The sequence below is a fragment of the Nicotiana tabacum genome, chromosome 23 (assembly GCF_000715075.1).
Source record: "Nicotiana tabacum cultivar K326 chromosome 23, ASM71507v2, whole genome shotgun sequence".
Taxonomy (NCBI): Eukaryota; Viridiplantae; Streptophyta; class Magnoliopsida; order Solanales; family Solanaceae; genus Nicotiana; species Nicotiana tabacum.
Window position 1 is genome coordinate 4,827,051 of NC_134102.1, and position 14,564 is coordinate 4,841,614.

The 14,564-nt window shown below is 32.8% G+C and overlaps 1 protein-coding gene and 1 pseudogene across 3 annotated transcripts; both read left to right on the forward strand.

Moving 5' to 3' along the window:
* The first annotated feature begins 1,639 nt into the window (after positions 1 to 1,639).
* LOC107804318 (beta-xylosidase/alpha-L-arabinofuranosidase 1-like) lies at positions 1,640 to 7,052 on the forward strand (annotated as a pseudogene).
* Positions 7,053 to 8,011: 959 nt separating this feature from the next.
* Positions 8,012 to 13,244, forward strand: LOC107804316 (serine/threonine-protein kinase Aurora-3-like). Of its 3 annotated transcripts, none has more exons than XM_016628189.2 (7): positions 8,012 to 8,254; positions 9,546 to 9,788; positions 10,991 to 11,086; positions 12,254 to 12,468; positions 12,544 to 12,616; positions 12,708 to 12,830; positions 12,901 to 13,244. In XM_016628189.2, exons 1-6 carry the CDS (start codon positions 8,105 to 8,107, stop codon positions 12,789 to 12,791), a joined length of 861 nt encoding a protein of 286 aa, XP_016483675.1. In that variant the 5' UTR covers positions 8,012 to 8,104; the 3' UTR covers positions 12,792 to 12,830; positions 12,901 to 13,244. The 3 variants fall into 3 exon arrangements, with proteins under 3 accessions (XP_016483675.1, XP_016483674.1, NP_001312681.1); XM_016628188.2 differs by having other exon boundaries at positions 8,013 to 8,254; positions 12,911 to 13,244; NM_001325752.1 differs by lacking the exon at positions 12,901 to 13,244 and having other exon boundaries at positions 8,105 to 8,254; positions 12,708 to 12,791.
* Positions 13,245 to 14,564: the final 1,320 nt, after the last annotated feature.

Below are 14,564 nucleotides of genomic sequence, written 5' to 3' on the forward strand. Positions count from 1 at the left end.
ATTATAATCCGATAATCGATAAGTCGAACCGTTAAGCATAATTATCCGTCCGATAAGCACCTCTATGTATAAGTAAGTAAAAATTGCAAAAGCATAAATTTTTAAAAGATAATATGTTAGTATTACATAAAACTTTTGTATTCAGGAAAGTCGACTTTATTTGCAAACAGAGGGATTTAGTTGTTAATACAACTTTGAAGTTGTTAGCTAATTTTAAGAAATTACCAATCAATAATCGAAATAAGAAAAAGATACTTCACAAATAGAAACCTTAATCTAAACCATGGACCGATGCAAATCAAAATATACCTGCCCAATAGTTACATACATATGGAATATGGTAAATTGAAAAAAAGATATTGAACGGTTCCAATAAATCAACATGAACTGAATTCTTCTATTTTGTTAAAATAAATTTTGTCGTGTCAACAAAGTACGGAGACAGTAAAGAAACACAACAACTAATTCTAACTAGGAGATAAAAAATCATATTCCAACAACTCAACTCAAAAAATAATAAATAAATAAATAAATAACTCAACTCAAAAGAATAATTGGTTAAATTTTATAGATTTAAATTAAACTCTTTTTGGCCCCCGGGCTGGCCTCGGCACAGCCTTAGTCGAACCTCAAGGGCACAAAGCTAACCTGAGTCAGGCTTATAACCCTTACTTTTAAAAGTGCTAGAAAAACTTTAGTCCAATTAGCAAATTGGGTTGGGTTTACCTTACGAGTCAAACTCATTTTGACGGCTCTATGTTCAAAACACTTTTGTTAACGATATATAGTAATTTTGAGTTCTATATTTTTTATTCTTACATCGACTCTCTCTCTTTGACTCCATCCTATTTATTTACTATTTTATTTTATCACATTCTTCTTTTCCCTTTTTTTAGTTATTAATCTGATAGAATTTGTGTAATTAATTATTTTGAAGCTCCAATTCATAGCATATACAGTATGCTTTAGCCACGACTTATCAAAATTCAAACGATTTGTACATATCTTAAGAGAGATGGATTTGATACAATTCAATTCAATTTAGGTGTGTTAAAATTACTGTTGGAAAAAAGATTTTGTTTGTAAAATATTTCCCGCGAAAAAAGGTATTTCGAAATGAGATAATGCAGGAAATTGGACTCCACTATATATACACGTCAAAATGATCTTCATCTGCCGCCAACTATAATAATATAGGATATTTAGAATTTAAGGAAAATAGATACTGGATATCAAATCAATACATGCTTAGAAAACTATAATTTAATTAACTCAAGTACATAAAAAAATTCATCCAATTAAACTTCAAAGCATATGTTGAGTCTCATAAAACATGTCAGAAAATTTTAGACTTAATATTAATCGCTGGTCTTAATTAAAATTTTAGCAGTGATTGATTATCACAACATTAATCAAAGAAATAAAGAAAAGAAGTTGAAAAATACAGCCTTATCGTGTGAAAGATTTCTTAGTTATATGTTATCTTGATAATAGCATTATCAAATACTAACAGAATGATAACTTTAAAATACAGGATATTAATCTATCAAAGTTTGTATTTTTACTGTCACTTATCCAAATTATTATCATCTATATAAACTCCTCTAAAATCACAATTTTTTCATCAACTTGAAAAAAACACAAAAACGACTAAGAAAAATGGCGAAATTTAGCTTTCTTCATTACTTCACCATTTTAATTTTTTCCTTTCTCATTTCAAGAATTTCTGCTAGAAATATTCCATACAATTCTTCAATCACGGCCCTCAATGATCTCACGTATAATCAAACTCGACGTGTTTGTGACACGTCGAGGTTTGCAAAGTTGGGATTGGACATGAATGATTTCGCGTACTGTGACATGTCCCTTCCCTACGCGGTTAGGGTTAAGGATTTGATCGACAGAATGACGTTGTCTGAAAAAGCGCGACAAATTGGAGATACTGCTTTTGGAGTTGCTAGAATTGGTCTTCCTAAATATGAATGGTGGTCTGAGGCATTACATGGTGTTTCTAACGTTGGACAATATTATAGTTTAGCTTCGTTTTTTGACAAAGTTGTTCCTGGGGCTACAAGTTTTCCTACTGTTATTACTACTACTGCATCATTTAATGAGTCATTGTGGAAAGCAATAGGCCAGGTAATTGAATTAAATCCCTTTTCCTTTTAGTTGTTTTGAAAAGCTCTATATTTTATTTATAAAAAACTACTTTGTGTGTTGACCGCTTAGAAGCGAGAAGTTTATGAGTTTTTATAACGATCTCAAGTCAGTATACAATATAAAATAGATTTATTGTCATATATATATATATATATATATATAAAAGCTACTATATAGATTCACATGAACTCATAGATTATATGGTTAATTCGCCCTGGCTGATACTACTAACTTGATTGAGTGCATGCCCTAAATAGGACTGATTTTTAAAAAGTTTGTTACAATTCATGGTCTCTAGTTTATTTATTTTAATTAGTAAAATAATTGTTCAAAAGTATTTGTCGCTTTAGAAAACCAAGTAGGCATTAATTATGTTTTTATTTTTAATTGTATAATTTAGTCAAATATCTTTATAATTATTGTTATTAAATGATTTGCTTAATGTATATGACAATAGTTTAAAATACAAATAAAAGGAACCAGAAGGAGTATTTTCATAGAGATATATTTACCATGATTTTCTAAAAAATTGTGTATTAAGTTTTATTGATTGCATCAGCCATGGAATCAGCCACTGATACTTGCATACATCACATCTCCTTGGGGCGCGGCCCTTCTCCGAACCCTATGTGAACGTGGGATATTTTGTGCGTTGGACTGCCTTTTTTAAAGCTTTTTTGATGATGTATAACAAAAACTTAATTTGCAGGCTGTTTCAACAGAAGCAAGGGCTATGTTTAACCTAGGACATGCTGGTCTAACATTTTGGAGTCCAAATATTAATGTAGTAAGAGATCCTAGATGGGGAAGAGTTTTAGAAACACCTGGAGAAGATCCTTTTGTTGTTGGAAAATATGCCTCTAATTATGTTAGAGGTTTACAAGATGTTGAGGGCACGGAAAACGCCAAAGACTTGAACTCGAGACCTCTGAAAGTAGCCGCTTGTTGCAAACATTATGCAGCTTATGATGTTGATAACTGGCTCGGTGTTGATCGTTATCATTTCGATTCACGGGTAATTAATCAGTCTTAACCTCTAATTTATTAACGTTCGCTGCGCTGAGCTCCTGCTATGCATGAACCGTTGTACTTACCTTTTTTTTTTTTTTTTTTTTTTGTAATTTTGTGAAGGTGACGGAGCAAGATATGATGGAAACATTTCTTAAACCCTTTGAAATGTGTGTTAAAGAAGGTGATGTTACAAGTGTTATGTGCTCATATAATAGGATTAATGGAATCCCAGCATGTGCTGATCCAAAGCTTCTAAAAGGCAAAATTAGAGGAGATTGGGATCTTCATGGGTAATAATTAATTAATAAAGTTTGATTTATTCCAAAATAAAAGAGTTTCTTTTAATGATTTCTCATAGTTTTTTCTTGTTTTACTTTTTATAATTTTCAGGTATATAGTTTCAGATTGTGATTCCATTGACGTTATGCTTCATGGTCATAAATGGTTAGGAGATGAACCTGAAGATGCTGTTGCACAAGGTCTAAAAGCAGGTATATTTACCACCCCTCTTTTTGACGTGGATTCAACTGAACTTGTTGTTTTCAACTAGAACTATGTATAGATATATAAAGAAAAAAATTATATTTTATACGTATAATAAGACTACATTTATTCTGAACCCAATTTTTTTTGTTTCGACTAAATTTATTGTATTTGGCTCGAACTAATATATACATGAATATGAAGGGAAAAAAGTAATTTTTTTACACAAATTATGCTGGGAATGCAGTGGTACAAGGAAAAGTAAAAGAATCAGAAATAGATGAATCTCTCACAAATTTGTATTTTGTGCTAATGAGGCTAGGGTTTTTTGATGGTATTCCAAAATTTGAAAAACTTGGAAAAGAACAAATTTGTTCTAAGGAAAACATTGAGTTAGCAACACAAGCAGCAAGAGAAGGGATTGTTCTTCTTAAAAATGAAGATCAAGTTTTGCCTTTGAATTCTAAAAAGGTTAAAACTATTGCTGTTGTTGGACCTCATGCTAATGCCTCCAGTGCCATGATTGGCAATTATGCAGGTAAGAAATTCATAAAAATTAAATTAAAATTTAATATTTGAGCTTAGTCGAATTTTAACTTATATGCATCGACATTGCAAAGTATTTTTTATATTCTTAGTTATTTTAACATGTTGTAGCTAGTAATATGCCTTATTTTTCAGCGTATTAATCACACTTTTTATAGTGACGATTTGCTAGTGTAAGATTCTTTCACAGTATTGTTAGTGTATGGATGTTAAACTCTTTTAAATATATATATATATATCTGCAATAGTGGTAATTCAACACCAGTGGCAAAGGTAGGTATCAATGAAGAGATTTAATTAAATTCCCGCCTAAAAATTATACTGCATGTATAAATGGGGGAATGATTCATTTTGATTACATATGGATTTAGAGTTAAAAATTGCTTTTTAAGTCACATGTTCAAATTCTAGGTGTGACATTGTTTTTTTTTTTTGAATTCCCTTGTATGTATTACTGGCTCTGTCATTGTTCACAACTAATGTTAATTTTCACCAATACCAATATATAAACTTCATTTCTTAGACTTCTATTATTACATGCATATTTCGTTTGCTTCGATTATCTTACTTATTTGGCTGTTATTACTGTTTTTCTTTCCATTGCTTCTTCACTATCATATCTCTTTTTCAAAATTGTTGTATTTATGCTTTTCTTGAGCCGAGGGTCTATCAGAAACATCTTTGTACCTTCGGAAGGTAGGGGTAAGGTCGTGTACACACTACCCTCTCGAGACTCCACTTGTTGGATTATACTGTACATGTTTTTGTTGTTGTTGTTGGATTCAAGAGGAACTTTAATTTTTTTTTGTTACATGATTTAGGTATTCCTTGCAAGATTACAACACCAATACATGGATTTTCATTGTATAGCAAAGTGGACTATAAAGCAGGATGTGGAGAAATTTTGTGCAAAAATGAGAGCTTAATATTCCCAGCAATGAAAGCTGCTAAAAAAGCAGATGCAACTGTTTTAGTTGTGGGATTAGATTTAAGTGTTGAAGCAGAAAGTTTAGACAGAGTTGATCTTTTACTTCCTGGCTACCAAACTCAACTAATAAATCAAGTTGCTCAAGTTTCAAAAGGTCCTGTTATTCTTGTAATTATGTCTGCTGGTGGTGTTGATATTTCATTTGCCAAAAATAATCCTAAGATTAAAAGTATTATTTGGGCTGGATATCCTGGTGAAGAAGGTGGTCGTGCAATTGCTGATGTTGTTTTTGGAAGTTACACCCCTAGCCAAATTATACAAAAAAATATACACTAATTATGTAAAAAAAAAACATGTATAATATACAAAAATATACATTTTGCTGGCTATTATTTTTGGGAGCTACTTAACGCTGTAGTTTTCCCTTTAATTTTCTTGGACACACTTGGACAATAATTACAAAGAGTCTGTATTTTGATATGACATTACTGAAATATTTTCAGAATATGGAATGGGAAGTGAAGTGTCAACAGAAGAAGGTCAAAACTATGTATTGTCACTTTAGATAATCAAGATTATTGTATTAACTCTTCTTTCTTTGATCCCCCTTGCTTATGATCGCGTTAATTATTCAATTAAAGAAAATATAAGAGTAATTTAATTATATATACCCTTATAATTAATGTTATTTGATGATTTTTTCAATAGATTTTCGCAATTGGAAGGATCAAAGTGATAAAATTTGTTTTTTTTCAAGATAATACCTGCATGTCAATGTTTGGCTAAAACTTTTAAACTTTTGGTGTTAGTTTCCAGTTTAATTGATGTGTCTTATTTGCATTCACATTTTCTTTATCTAAAACTTCTATTCAAGAATTGAATTGACAAAACCGATATAATACGTAAGAAATTTTATACTATCAATGTAGTTTTACCTATTATATAACACGTTATTTATAATATAGTTTTACTTGTTGTAACATGTAATATGCAATTGATACGCGTGATTTATATTTTTAGTTTTAATTTCCAATTTTATGATTCTTATTTTCCAAGAAAAACACAACAAGCTAAGCCTTCCACATTTTTTTTTTCTGAAAAACTTTTATTCAAGAGTTGATGAATTGAATACTAATATTTACCCCTTTATTATTTATGTGTTATGTTTTTTACAGGAGGAAAACTACCATTAACATGGCATGAAAATAGTTATGTGGATATGTTACCAATGACTTCAATGCCATTAAGGCCAATTGACAACTTAGGCTACCCCGGTAGAACTTACAAATTTTACAATGGATCAATTGTTTATCCATTTGGATATGGTATTAGCTACACGAATTTCACCTACAACTTATTATCAGCACGACAAAAAATCCAAGTAAAACTCAACAAATTTCAGCACTGTCGCGATCTGAACTACACTGCTGGCACTCACGTGCCACCATGTCCTGCAGTATCAATCGACGACTTGGAATGTGGGGACGATCTGAATTTCGATTTCTCGATTGAAGTAGAGAATATTGGGAAAAAAGATGGAAGTGATGTTTTAATGGTTTATTGGATTCCACCTGAAGATATTGCTGAAGCTCCACTTAAACAATTGATTAGTTTTAAGAAGGTTTTTGTGAAAATTGGAGAGAAAAAGAAGGTTGATTTTGTGTTAAATGCTTGCAAAAGTTTGGGAATAGTGAATTATAGAGCTTATAATCTTTTGGCTGCTGGTGGACATAATTTTGTGATTGGAAATGGAAAGCTTTCATTTCCAGTTCAAGTTAGTTTTCACCGATGATTACTGAACTTTATTTTTTTATTTTTAGTAAAATAAAAGAAAAAAATGTTTAGCTTAGAAGTAGATTATTGTTTTTAGTTTAGTGTTTATTAGTGTTCTTGAATTAGTATTAAGAGAAATTGTTAGCTTGTGAATTAGTTTTTGAGCAATAAAATGTGATATTTTTTTCTCTATCCCCAACTTCTTCTTATGTTAGTTTTTTTTTTTTTTTTGCCAAAGTTTAATTAATTTCATTTCCATAAAGTATATTCTTTTCTTTTTTAAATTTATATCTTTATTTATTCAATCTTTATGACCAAAAAAGGAAATTAAAAAAAATGTCTAGAGCACAATATTTTACTTATCATCTTAATTGGCAAGGTTTAAGTTAAGAATGAGCCTCAAGATATAGTAATATTCATGAAAGAAGGTATAACAATTAAATAGATTCATATAAAATGAAAAGAGGAGTAAAAAATAAATTCGTATAAAATGTGTTTTTTGTAAAAAAAATAAAAAAAAATCATCTTTACAAAGAAATCGTTTCCAATCATACACCAAAAAAAGATTTTTTTTTCAATATTTTAATAAAGGAATAACTTTTTTTCGGGGAATATTAGTAGCTTAATTGTTGGCTACCTAAATTTTCACTTTGTTGATAAGAGTTTGATTTTTCACCATGTAATCCCCTCCCCTATTTCCCCTTTCCCCTTATAATAAAAATTTTTGTATAAAAAAAGAATGGAAGAACTTTTCTTCTTGTGTTTGACTGAAAAACTTTCCTTTTGTTAATGTCTTTTTCTTTTTCCTTCTAAAACCTCATTTTTATTTATTTATTTATTCTTTTCAAAAAAGCTCTTTTTAAAAAAGAAATATTGTTGCAGAATGGTACAATTAAAATATATCTTTCTTTTCCAAATCAAGAGTTAGTTCAAAAACTACTTTTTAAAATTATAAAAATGAGTCGAAAAAGGAAAAGTGTTTTTTTCCTTAAAAATGAAGAAAAATGGTTAAAAATAAATAAATAAATATAGCATAACTCAGCTCAGCCGATTAAAAAGAAAAAAAGATAATACCTCAGCTCAGCCCGAAAAGGAAATGGATTCTGACCCGATTCGCGAAATGATACTAGAAATTTGACACCTATTCCCTCCACAAACCCATTTGAATTACAAATCCCTTCTTCTCCAAATCACTTTGCAAAAATGGCTTCCAAAACTCAAATTCATCCTCCAAAACCCCCAAAACAACCACCAAAAACTCCACAAAAACAATGGTCGCTCGACGATTTCGAAATCGGAAAACCGCTCGGCAAAGGCAAATTCGGTCGTGTTTACCTGGCTCGTGAAGTTAAGGTAATTTTAAATCCATATTTTCTATATACTCAAATTTACACATATGTGCATTATATTACCATTACATATGATATTTCTAGTATCTAATTTTATAATAAGGAAATATGCACTTTTAGACTCTGAAATAGTGAGAGATTCTGATTTTGATTCTTGTCATATTTGGTTAAGCACATTTAATCTTCAATTAATCAAAATGTGTACATTTGATCATTCTGCTTGTGAATCTTCATAAACTTAAACGAATTATTAACTATTAATCATCAAATTATCCATGCCTTATGTTAAGTTTGTATTACTACTCCTTATGTGTGAGCTCGCCCGCATTGTCGGTCCCAATCTTAGATAAAGGTAGAGGGTTGCAGTACGTTGGCAACCAGCTTAAAACTTGTCAATTCATGATGAATCCTCATAATACAGTGATGGTGACACACTTGTTTGGGACGGAGGTGTAGTAGTTGTTGTATAGTAATCTGATCTAGTTCTAGTTTAATAGTTTGCCTAATAGAGTAAGAGACCGGTGGCTGGCATTCTTTTTGTTTTCCTTCAATATGATAGACGACAAATGCTCTAAATTAATGTGAGGAGGTGATTTAGAAAGGAGATGTGGCAGCAGTAATGGTATTATGGAAGTAAGATGGTGGTCTTTGTGATTTCTTTTGAATTGAAAAAGAGAGAAAAATATGGCAGTAGTGGTTGGGTGAGGGATAAGATGGTGGTGTAGGAAGAAGAAATAGGGGAAAGGGTAAAATGGGGTTGGGATGGTGATGTGGCATGCCATGTGGCGTCCACCTCAATGAAATGTCAGTCCACGTGGGATGATGGTGGCCATGGTGGAGGACCCTAACGGAGGAGGGGTATTTTGCACCACTTTTGTAACGTCAGGGATAGTGGTGGACCAAAAGTATAATAGAGGGTATAAATGATCCTTTTCGCATAGTAGAAGGGTATTTTTGACCCTTTTCCCAATAATCTAAGTATAACATATTTTTCTATATAAAAGGACCAACGATTTACTACATTTTAATTAATTCACAGTTAAATGTGCTTGGCTAAAAATTGCAAGGACCAAAATATGGATTAAATATATTTGATTTGATGAAAATATATATGTACCTCAAATGCTGCTCTAGTTCTAAGATCTGTAAATTATGGCCATGGGAAATTACTTTCTTGAATTCTTAATTCTTATGGCACCTTTTATTGTCATACTCATATGTGCATTATACTATTCATAAGAAAAAAAGAACTGGGTTTTGATGATCTTGAATTTTGTGGCACCTGGCCGGAGCAGAGTGGGTTTATAGTGGCATTAAAGGTGGTATTCAAGGAGCAAATAGAGAAATACAGGCTGCACCACCAACTGAAGAGGGAAATGGAGATTCAAACGAGTCTTCGCCACCCGAATGTACTGAGGCTCTATGGCTGGTTCCATGATGAGGAGCGAATTTTCTTGATTTTGGAGTACGCTCATGGCGGTGAGCTCTACAGGGAGCTTAGGAAGACTGGTCGCCTGCCTGAGGAACAAGCCGCCACGGTATCTAAAAGGATTTAGAAACAAAAGCACGCTTAATTTGCTTGCTTATGATTTATTTCTATACTTTATTTAATTTGTTGAAAACATATTTTCGTAACATTTGCTTAGCAAAAGATTGGACACGATGTAATAAAAAGATCTATAGGTAATGCATAGTAGTTGAGACTTGAGAGTATGTTTTAGACATAGCACTTTTACTGTAGGTCCTATGCTTTCTAGGAGAGGTTTAGTTTTTGAGAAATGCATATGTTTAGCCGCTCCTAAATTAATACCCGACAGTATATATATTTTTTGTATATATGTATATTATATACATATGACATACATATTTTATACACTTTTTGGCTAGTGAATGCAATTAGTTTCGGCCGATTGACCAATTTTATATTTTCCCTTAGTTTTTCGGAGATGTATACGTTTAGAAAATATATTACACTTTTAATACTTTTCATTTGTATTTGCATAATATTAGCATAGAATGAGTTTAAATGGAGAAAAGTGGTCAGTGAGAATCCATATAGCTGACCACAACTTGTTTGGGACTGAGGCGTAAGTGTTGTATATATTTATAACCTCTAGTGTTAGAGAACTCTTGATTATTGAATATTGGAATGAGACGGGTCCAAATGGAGCAAAATGAAAGCGAGGATTCACATTGTCGACTCAACTAGCTAGGGATTGAAAATGAGCTTAGATTTTTGGCGTAGTTGTGAGCTATAGATTGTGTCAATAAGAACTGATTCCCTCTTCCTCTAACCCAAACAAAGAAGATAGAGCTTCAGAGTTTTCCTTATCTATTTTCTGCCATGTAAAATACGATCTTGTAGTAGTTTCTTTGAAAGATGTTCGCATTTTTGGGTTGAATTTATATCAAGTTCTGATTTTCCTCTTCATGGTACCTTGCTTGTTTTATTTCCTCTGTGGTTAATGTTGAACAGTGAATTCATATTATTTTCTCATGCTCGTCGTTTTTGTGAGTCCAGCATTTTTTTATTTTTTTATTTATATAATTTATGAACACATTGTTATGTTTCTGCAGAGAACGTTATTGTTAGTTTTCAACTTCTTTCTTGTTGCTTTAGGTTATTCTTTAACTTTTGATACACATTGTTATAGTTCTGCAGAGAACGCTATTTTCGACTTCTTTCTTGTTGCTTTATGTTATTCTTTAACTTTTGATACTTTGGTTGGTTCTGGTGTAGTATATTGCAAGTCTTACACAAGCACTGGCGTATTGTCACGAGAAGCATGTCATTCACAGGGATATAAAGCCAGAAAACCTGTTACTTGATCATGAGGTAATATCTTGATAACTGACGGTCTTCCTTTGCCACGTGTGCCAAGTTTCGTTAACACCATTTCCTATAACAAGAAAAAAGAAAACGTTATATATGGCTAACCTGAGAGTTATATTTGTGTTCTTATTGGAGAAAACAGTTTGAGCAATCCACCTTTTCATTTGTCAACAGTGAAATACTAATCAAATTTGAGGAGCAAATACTGAAAAACTTGAATTTCGTATTTTTGTTTAGAGACAACGGTGGATACAAGGAAGTTCTCCCTCTTGTTGATGGCCTAAATTCTTTTCTAACAGCTCAAAATGCTTTTAGTCGCTGAATTCTAAAGCTGGAGATTGGCATGTCAATAACTTACTTTCATTTTGTTGATTTGTTTCTTGCAACTGTGGTTAACAAAATAATAAGACACACTGAACTTTTCCTATTGTTAAGACCCTAAACACTTTGCTAGAGATGCACACAGCTTAGAGTACAATTCATTATGCTCTCTATAGCTGAAGTTCAGCATGTAGAAAATGTATAGCCTTCATCATGTTTCTTGACTTCATCATGTTGCACCACCTTTAAGTGTATTCCATCTATCTCGTTTTGTTTGATTTATTTTAGCCCGTCTAAAAAATAAAAATAAAAATTTGTCTAGATGGTATCGTTCATTATCCTCAGAAAAACGTTTTTCTTGAGCTGAGGGTCTATCGGGAACGGCCTCTCTACCTCACAGAAGGTAGAGGTTAAGTCTACGTACACCCAACCCTCCCCAGACCCCACTTGTGGGATCACACTGGGTATGTTGTTGTTGTGATGTCATTGTATCATTTCCAGGTCTTTCAATCATTATTTCATAGCATGTTCATTGAGCTCTAATATATTAGCTGATTCAAATATTCTTTTTCCTTTGGTAAGTCAACTAAGATAATGACAATCGGGACCAGTGGAGTATATCTGTAGGTGTTTATAATAAGACTATATATAATGGAGTTCTTACGATGGGCCTAGTAAGATTATGTATATAATGTAGCGCTTGGGGTCGGCCTGCTAACATATTGAAGTTATTTTTTGGACGTCCCAACTAAAACTGGATTCTATTGTCCAGTAATTTTAACCTGAGAAAACATTGACACACTGCATAGCAAGAGTAAAGTATTAATTAGATTATTACACGAAATGTAGGGCCGCTTGAAGATTGCAGACTTTGGGTGGTCTGTACAATCTAGAAGCAAGAGACATACAATGTGCGGAACTCTAGATTATCTAGCACCAGAAATGGTGGAGAACAAAGCTCATGATTATGCAGTTGACAATTGGACTTTGGGGATTCTTTGCTATGAGTTTTTATATGGCGGGCCTCCATTTGAGGCCGAGAGACAGACCGACACATTCAGAAGGTAAGGATTGGTCTGCTTCTGTCGTCTTGTAACTTTTACAGGAAAATCAAAATGTACTAACTTAAAGTAATACAGAATTATGAAGGTAGACCTCAGCTTCCCCCCAACACCTGAAGTGTCTGCCGATGCTAAGAATCTCATTAGCCAGGTAAATTGATTAGTACTTGTCTATGCAAACAATGACATGCAATAGCTTGCACTCCTTCACTCTAATGATTGTTTACCTTTGCCCTTTGCAGCTTCTTGTGAAGGACTCTTCGAAAAGGCTCTCTCTTCGAAAGATCTTGGAGCACCCTTGGATAATTAAGAATGTCACTGGTTAGTTAAAGCGCGGTGTAGTGAAAGTAGCAGATCCCACAATGGTATTTGCCTTCTGGTGTTTCAACTCTTTTTCGTATTACGTATGAGATGTAATCATCTTGATTCCAATAGTTTGTATCAGATGGAGTGTGAAGATTTGTTGGTGGACATTGATATTGATTCCTGGAAGGGAGCCTTGGAGCAACGGGTTCACGGGTTCGAACTAAAGGCCACGGTTTGTAAAGTTGTAAAGTTGTTCCGTGTGACTTGTAACTCATGGGTTCGAGCCGTAGAATTATCCATTAATGCTTGCATTAAGGTTGACTGCCTACATCACACCCCCTTGGGCTGTGGTCCTTTCCCGGATCCTGCATAAACGCGGGATGTTTCGTGCACCGGGTCGCCCCTTTTCTTAATTGTGTATCATTTGCATGACTTTCATGGATGTTCTATTAATTTCAAATCTCAGTTTATCATCTTCCTTCTCCATTTTTTTTGTGTTTATTATCGTTTATATCTTTTTATGGAATGCCTAAAGATTATGATGTAACTTAAAGTATTTGACCGTAATTAAAAGAGAAATTGTCATCCCAGTCAATACAATTGGGATGCCCTGAACCTGAAATGTCACTTGGCTCATTCATACATTCTAATTTAATTAATTCCTTAACTAACCTAAATCCTTATGTATAGTTTAAACCCAAGATTGTTTTCTTTCCCAAGCTTATACCGAATTAAATGGGTACCTCAAATTGATAGCCTATCAATTAGAAGCATCAAAGCATGAAACCAAACAATTAATACAGGTTGAATGTGTAGAAAATCTCCTAAACTTGTAAAACAAAATTTTATTTAGACACCTAAACTGAGGCCATTATATGTTGGCCACCGAATGCCTATGCAATATGTGCCTATTAGACACGAGGCACTCATATGACACAACCTGAGACTCACATATCTTGAGCGCGTGAACTTGTTAAAATCTAAAATAACAAGGATTTTAACAAAAATAATGGTTTACAAGCCTAATTTGTTGGACTATAGGTCATGACTTCATTTGATGTGTCTAAAAGAATTTTTTTTTTGACAAGTTTAAAATGTTGTGTATATGTTTTGAGTCATTAACCCAAATATTAAAAGGCAAGAATTAAATCAGAAAAGCATGAGGTCAATTTGCAGGTATGAGTAATGAAGAGTAACCCATGGTTGTTTATTGTTATGCTTTTATGTACTTTGTTTCACTACACATAAGGTAATAAATATACTACAAGTTGGTACATGGAGTTAATATTGACCTTATTCAACATCTACATATGGAGATATTGCAGTAATATAATTTTATTTAGCACATTCACATACAACAACAACAACAACCCAGTATAATCCCACTAGTGGGGTCTGGGGAGGGTAGTGTGTACGCAGACCTTACCCCTACCCTGGGGTAAAGAGGCTGTTTCCAATAGACCCTCGGCATCCTTCCCTCCAAGAACTCCCACCTTACTTTTGGGGTGACTCGAACTCACAACCTCTTGGTTGAAAGTGGAGGGCGCTTAGCATCAGAAGCAACCCACCTTGTCTTTAAATTAGATGATAACAAAATCTAACACTGCACTTTTGTTACTAAAATTGTTAGTAATTACTATCAACTTACCTTGAAACTTATAATCTAACATGAAGATTGACCCCTTTTCACTTAAGTAACTAGGTAGAAATACAACTATGATTGCAAGCTAAAGATGGAAAAACTTAAAGTTGTTTCTATACATGCAATAGATACTTGCAATAGATAATATAGT

Coding starts and splice junctions, on each gene's coding strand:
- LOC107804316 (XM_016628189.2), top strand. CDS start 8,105: ATGGCTTCCAAAACTCAAATTCATCCTCCAAAACCCCCAAAACAACCA. Junction 11,087..12,253: donor ACCTGTTACTTGATCATGAG/GTAATATCTTGA, acceptor CACGAAATGTAG/GGCCGCTTGAAGATTGCAGA. Junction 12,469..12,543: donor CAGACCGACACATTCAGAAG/GTAAGGATTGGT, acceptor AAAGTAATACAG/AATTATGAAGGTAGACCTCA.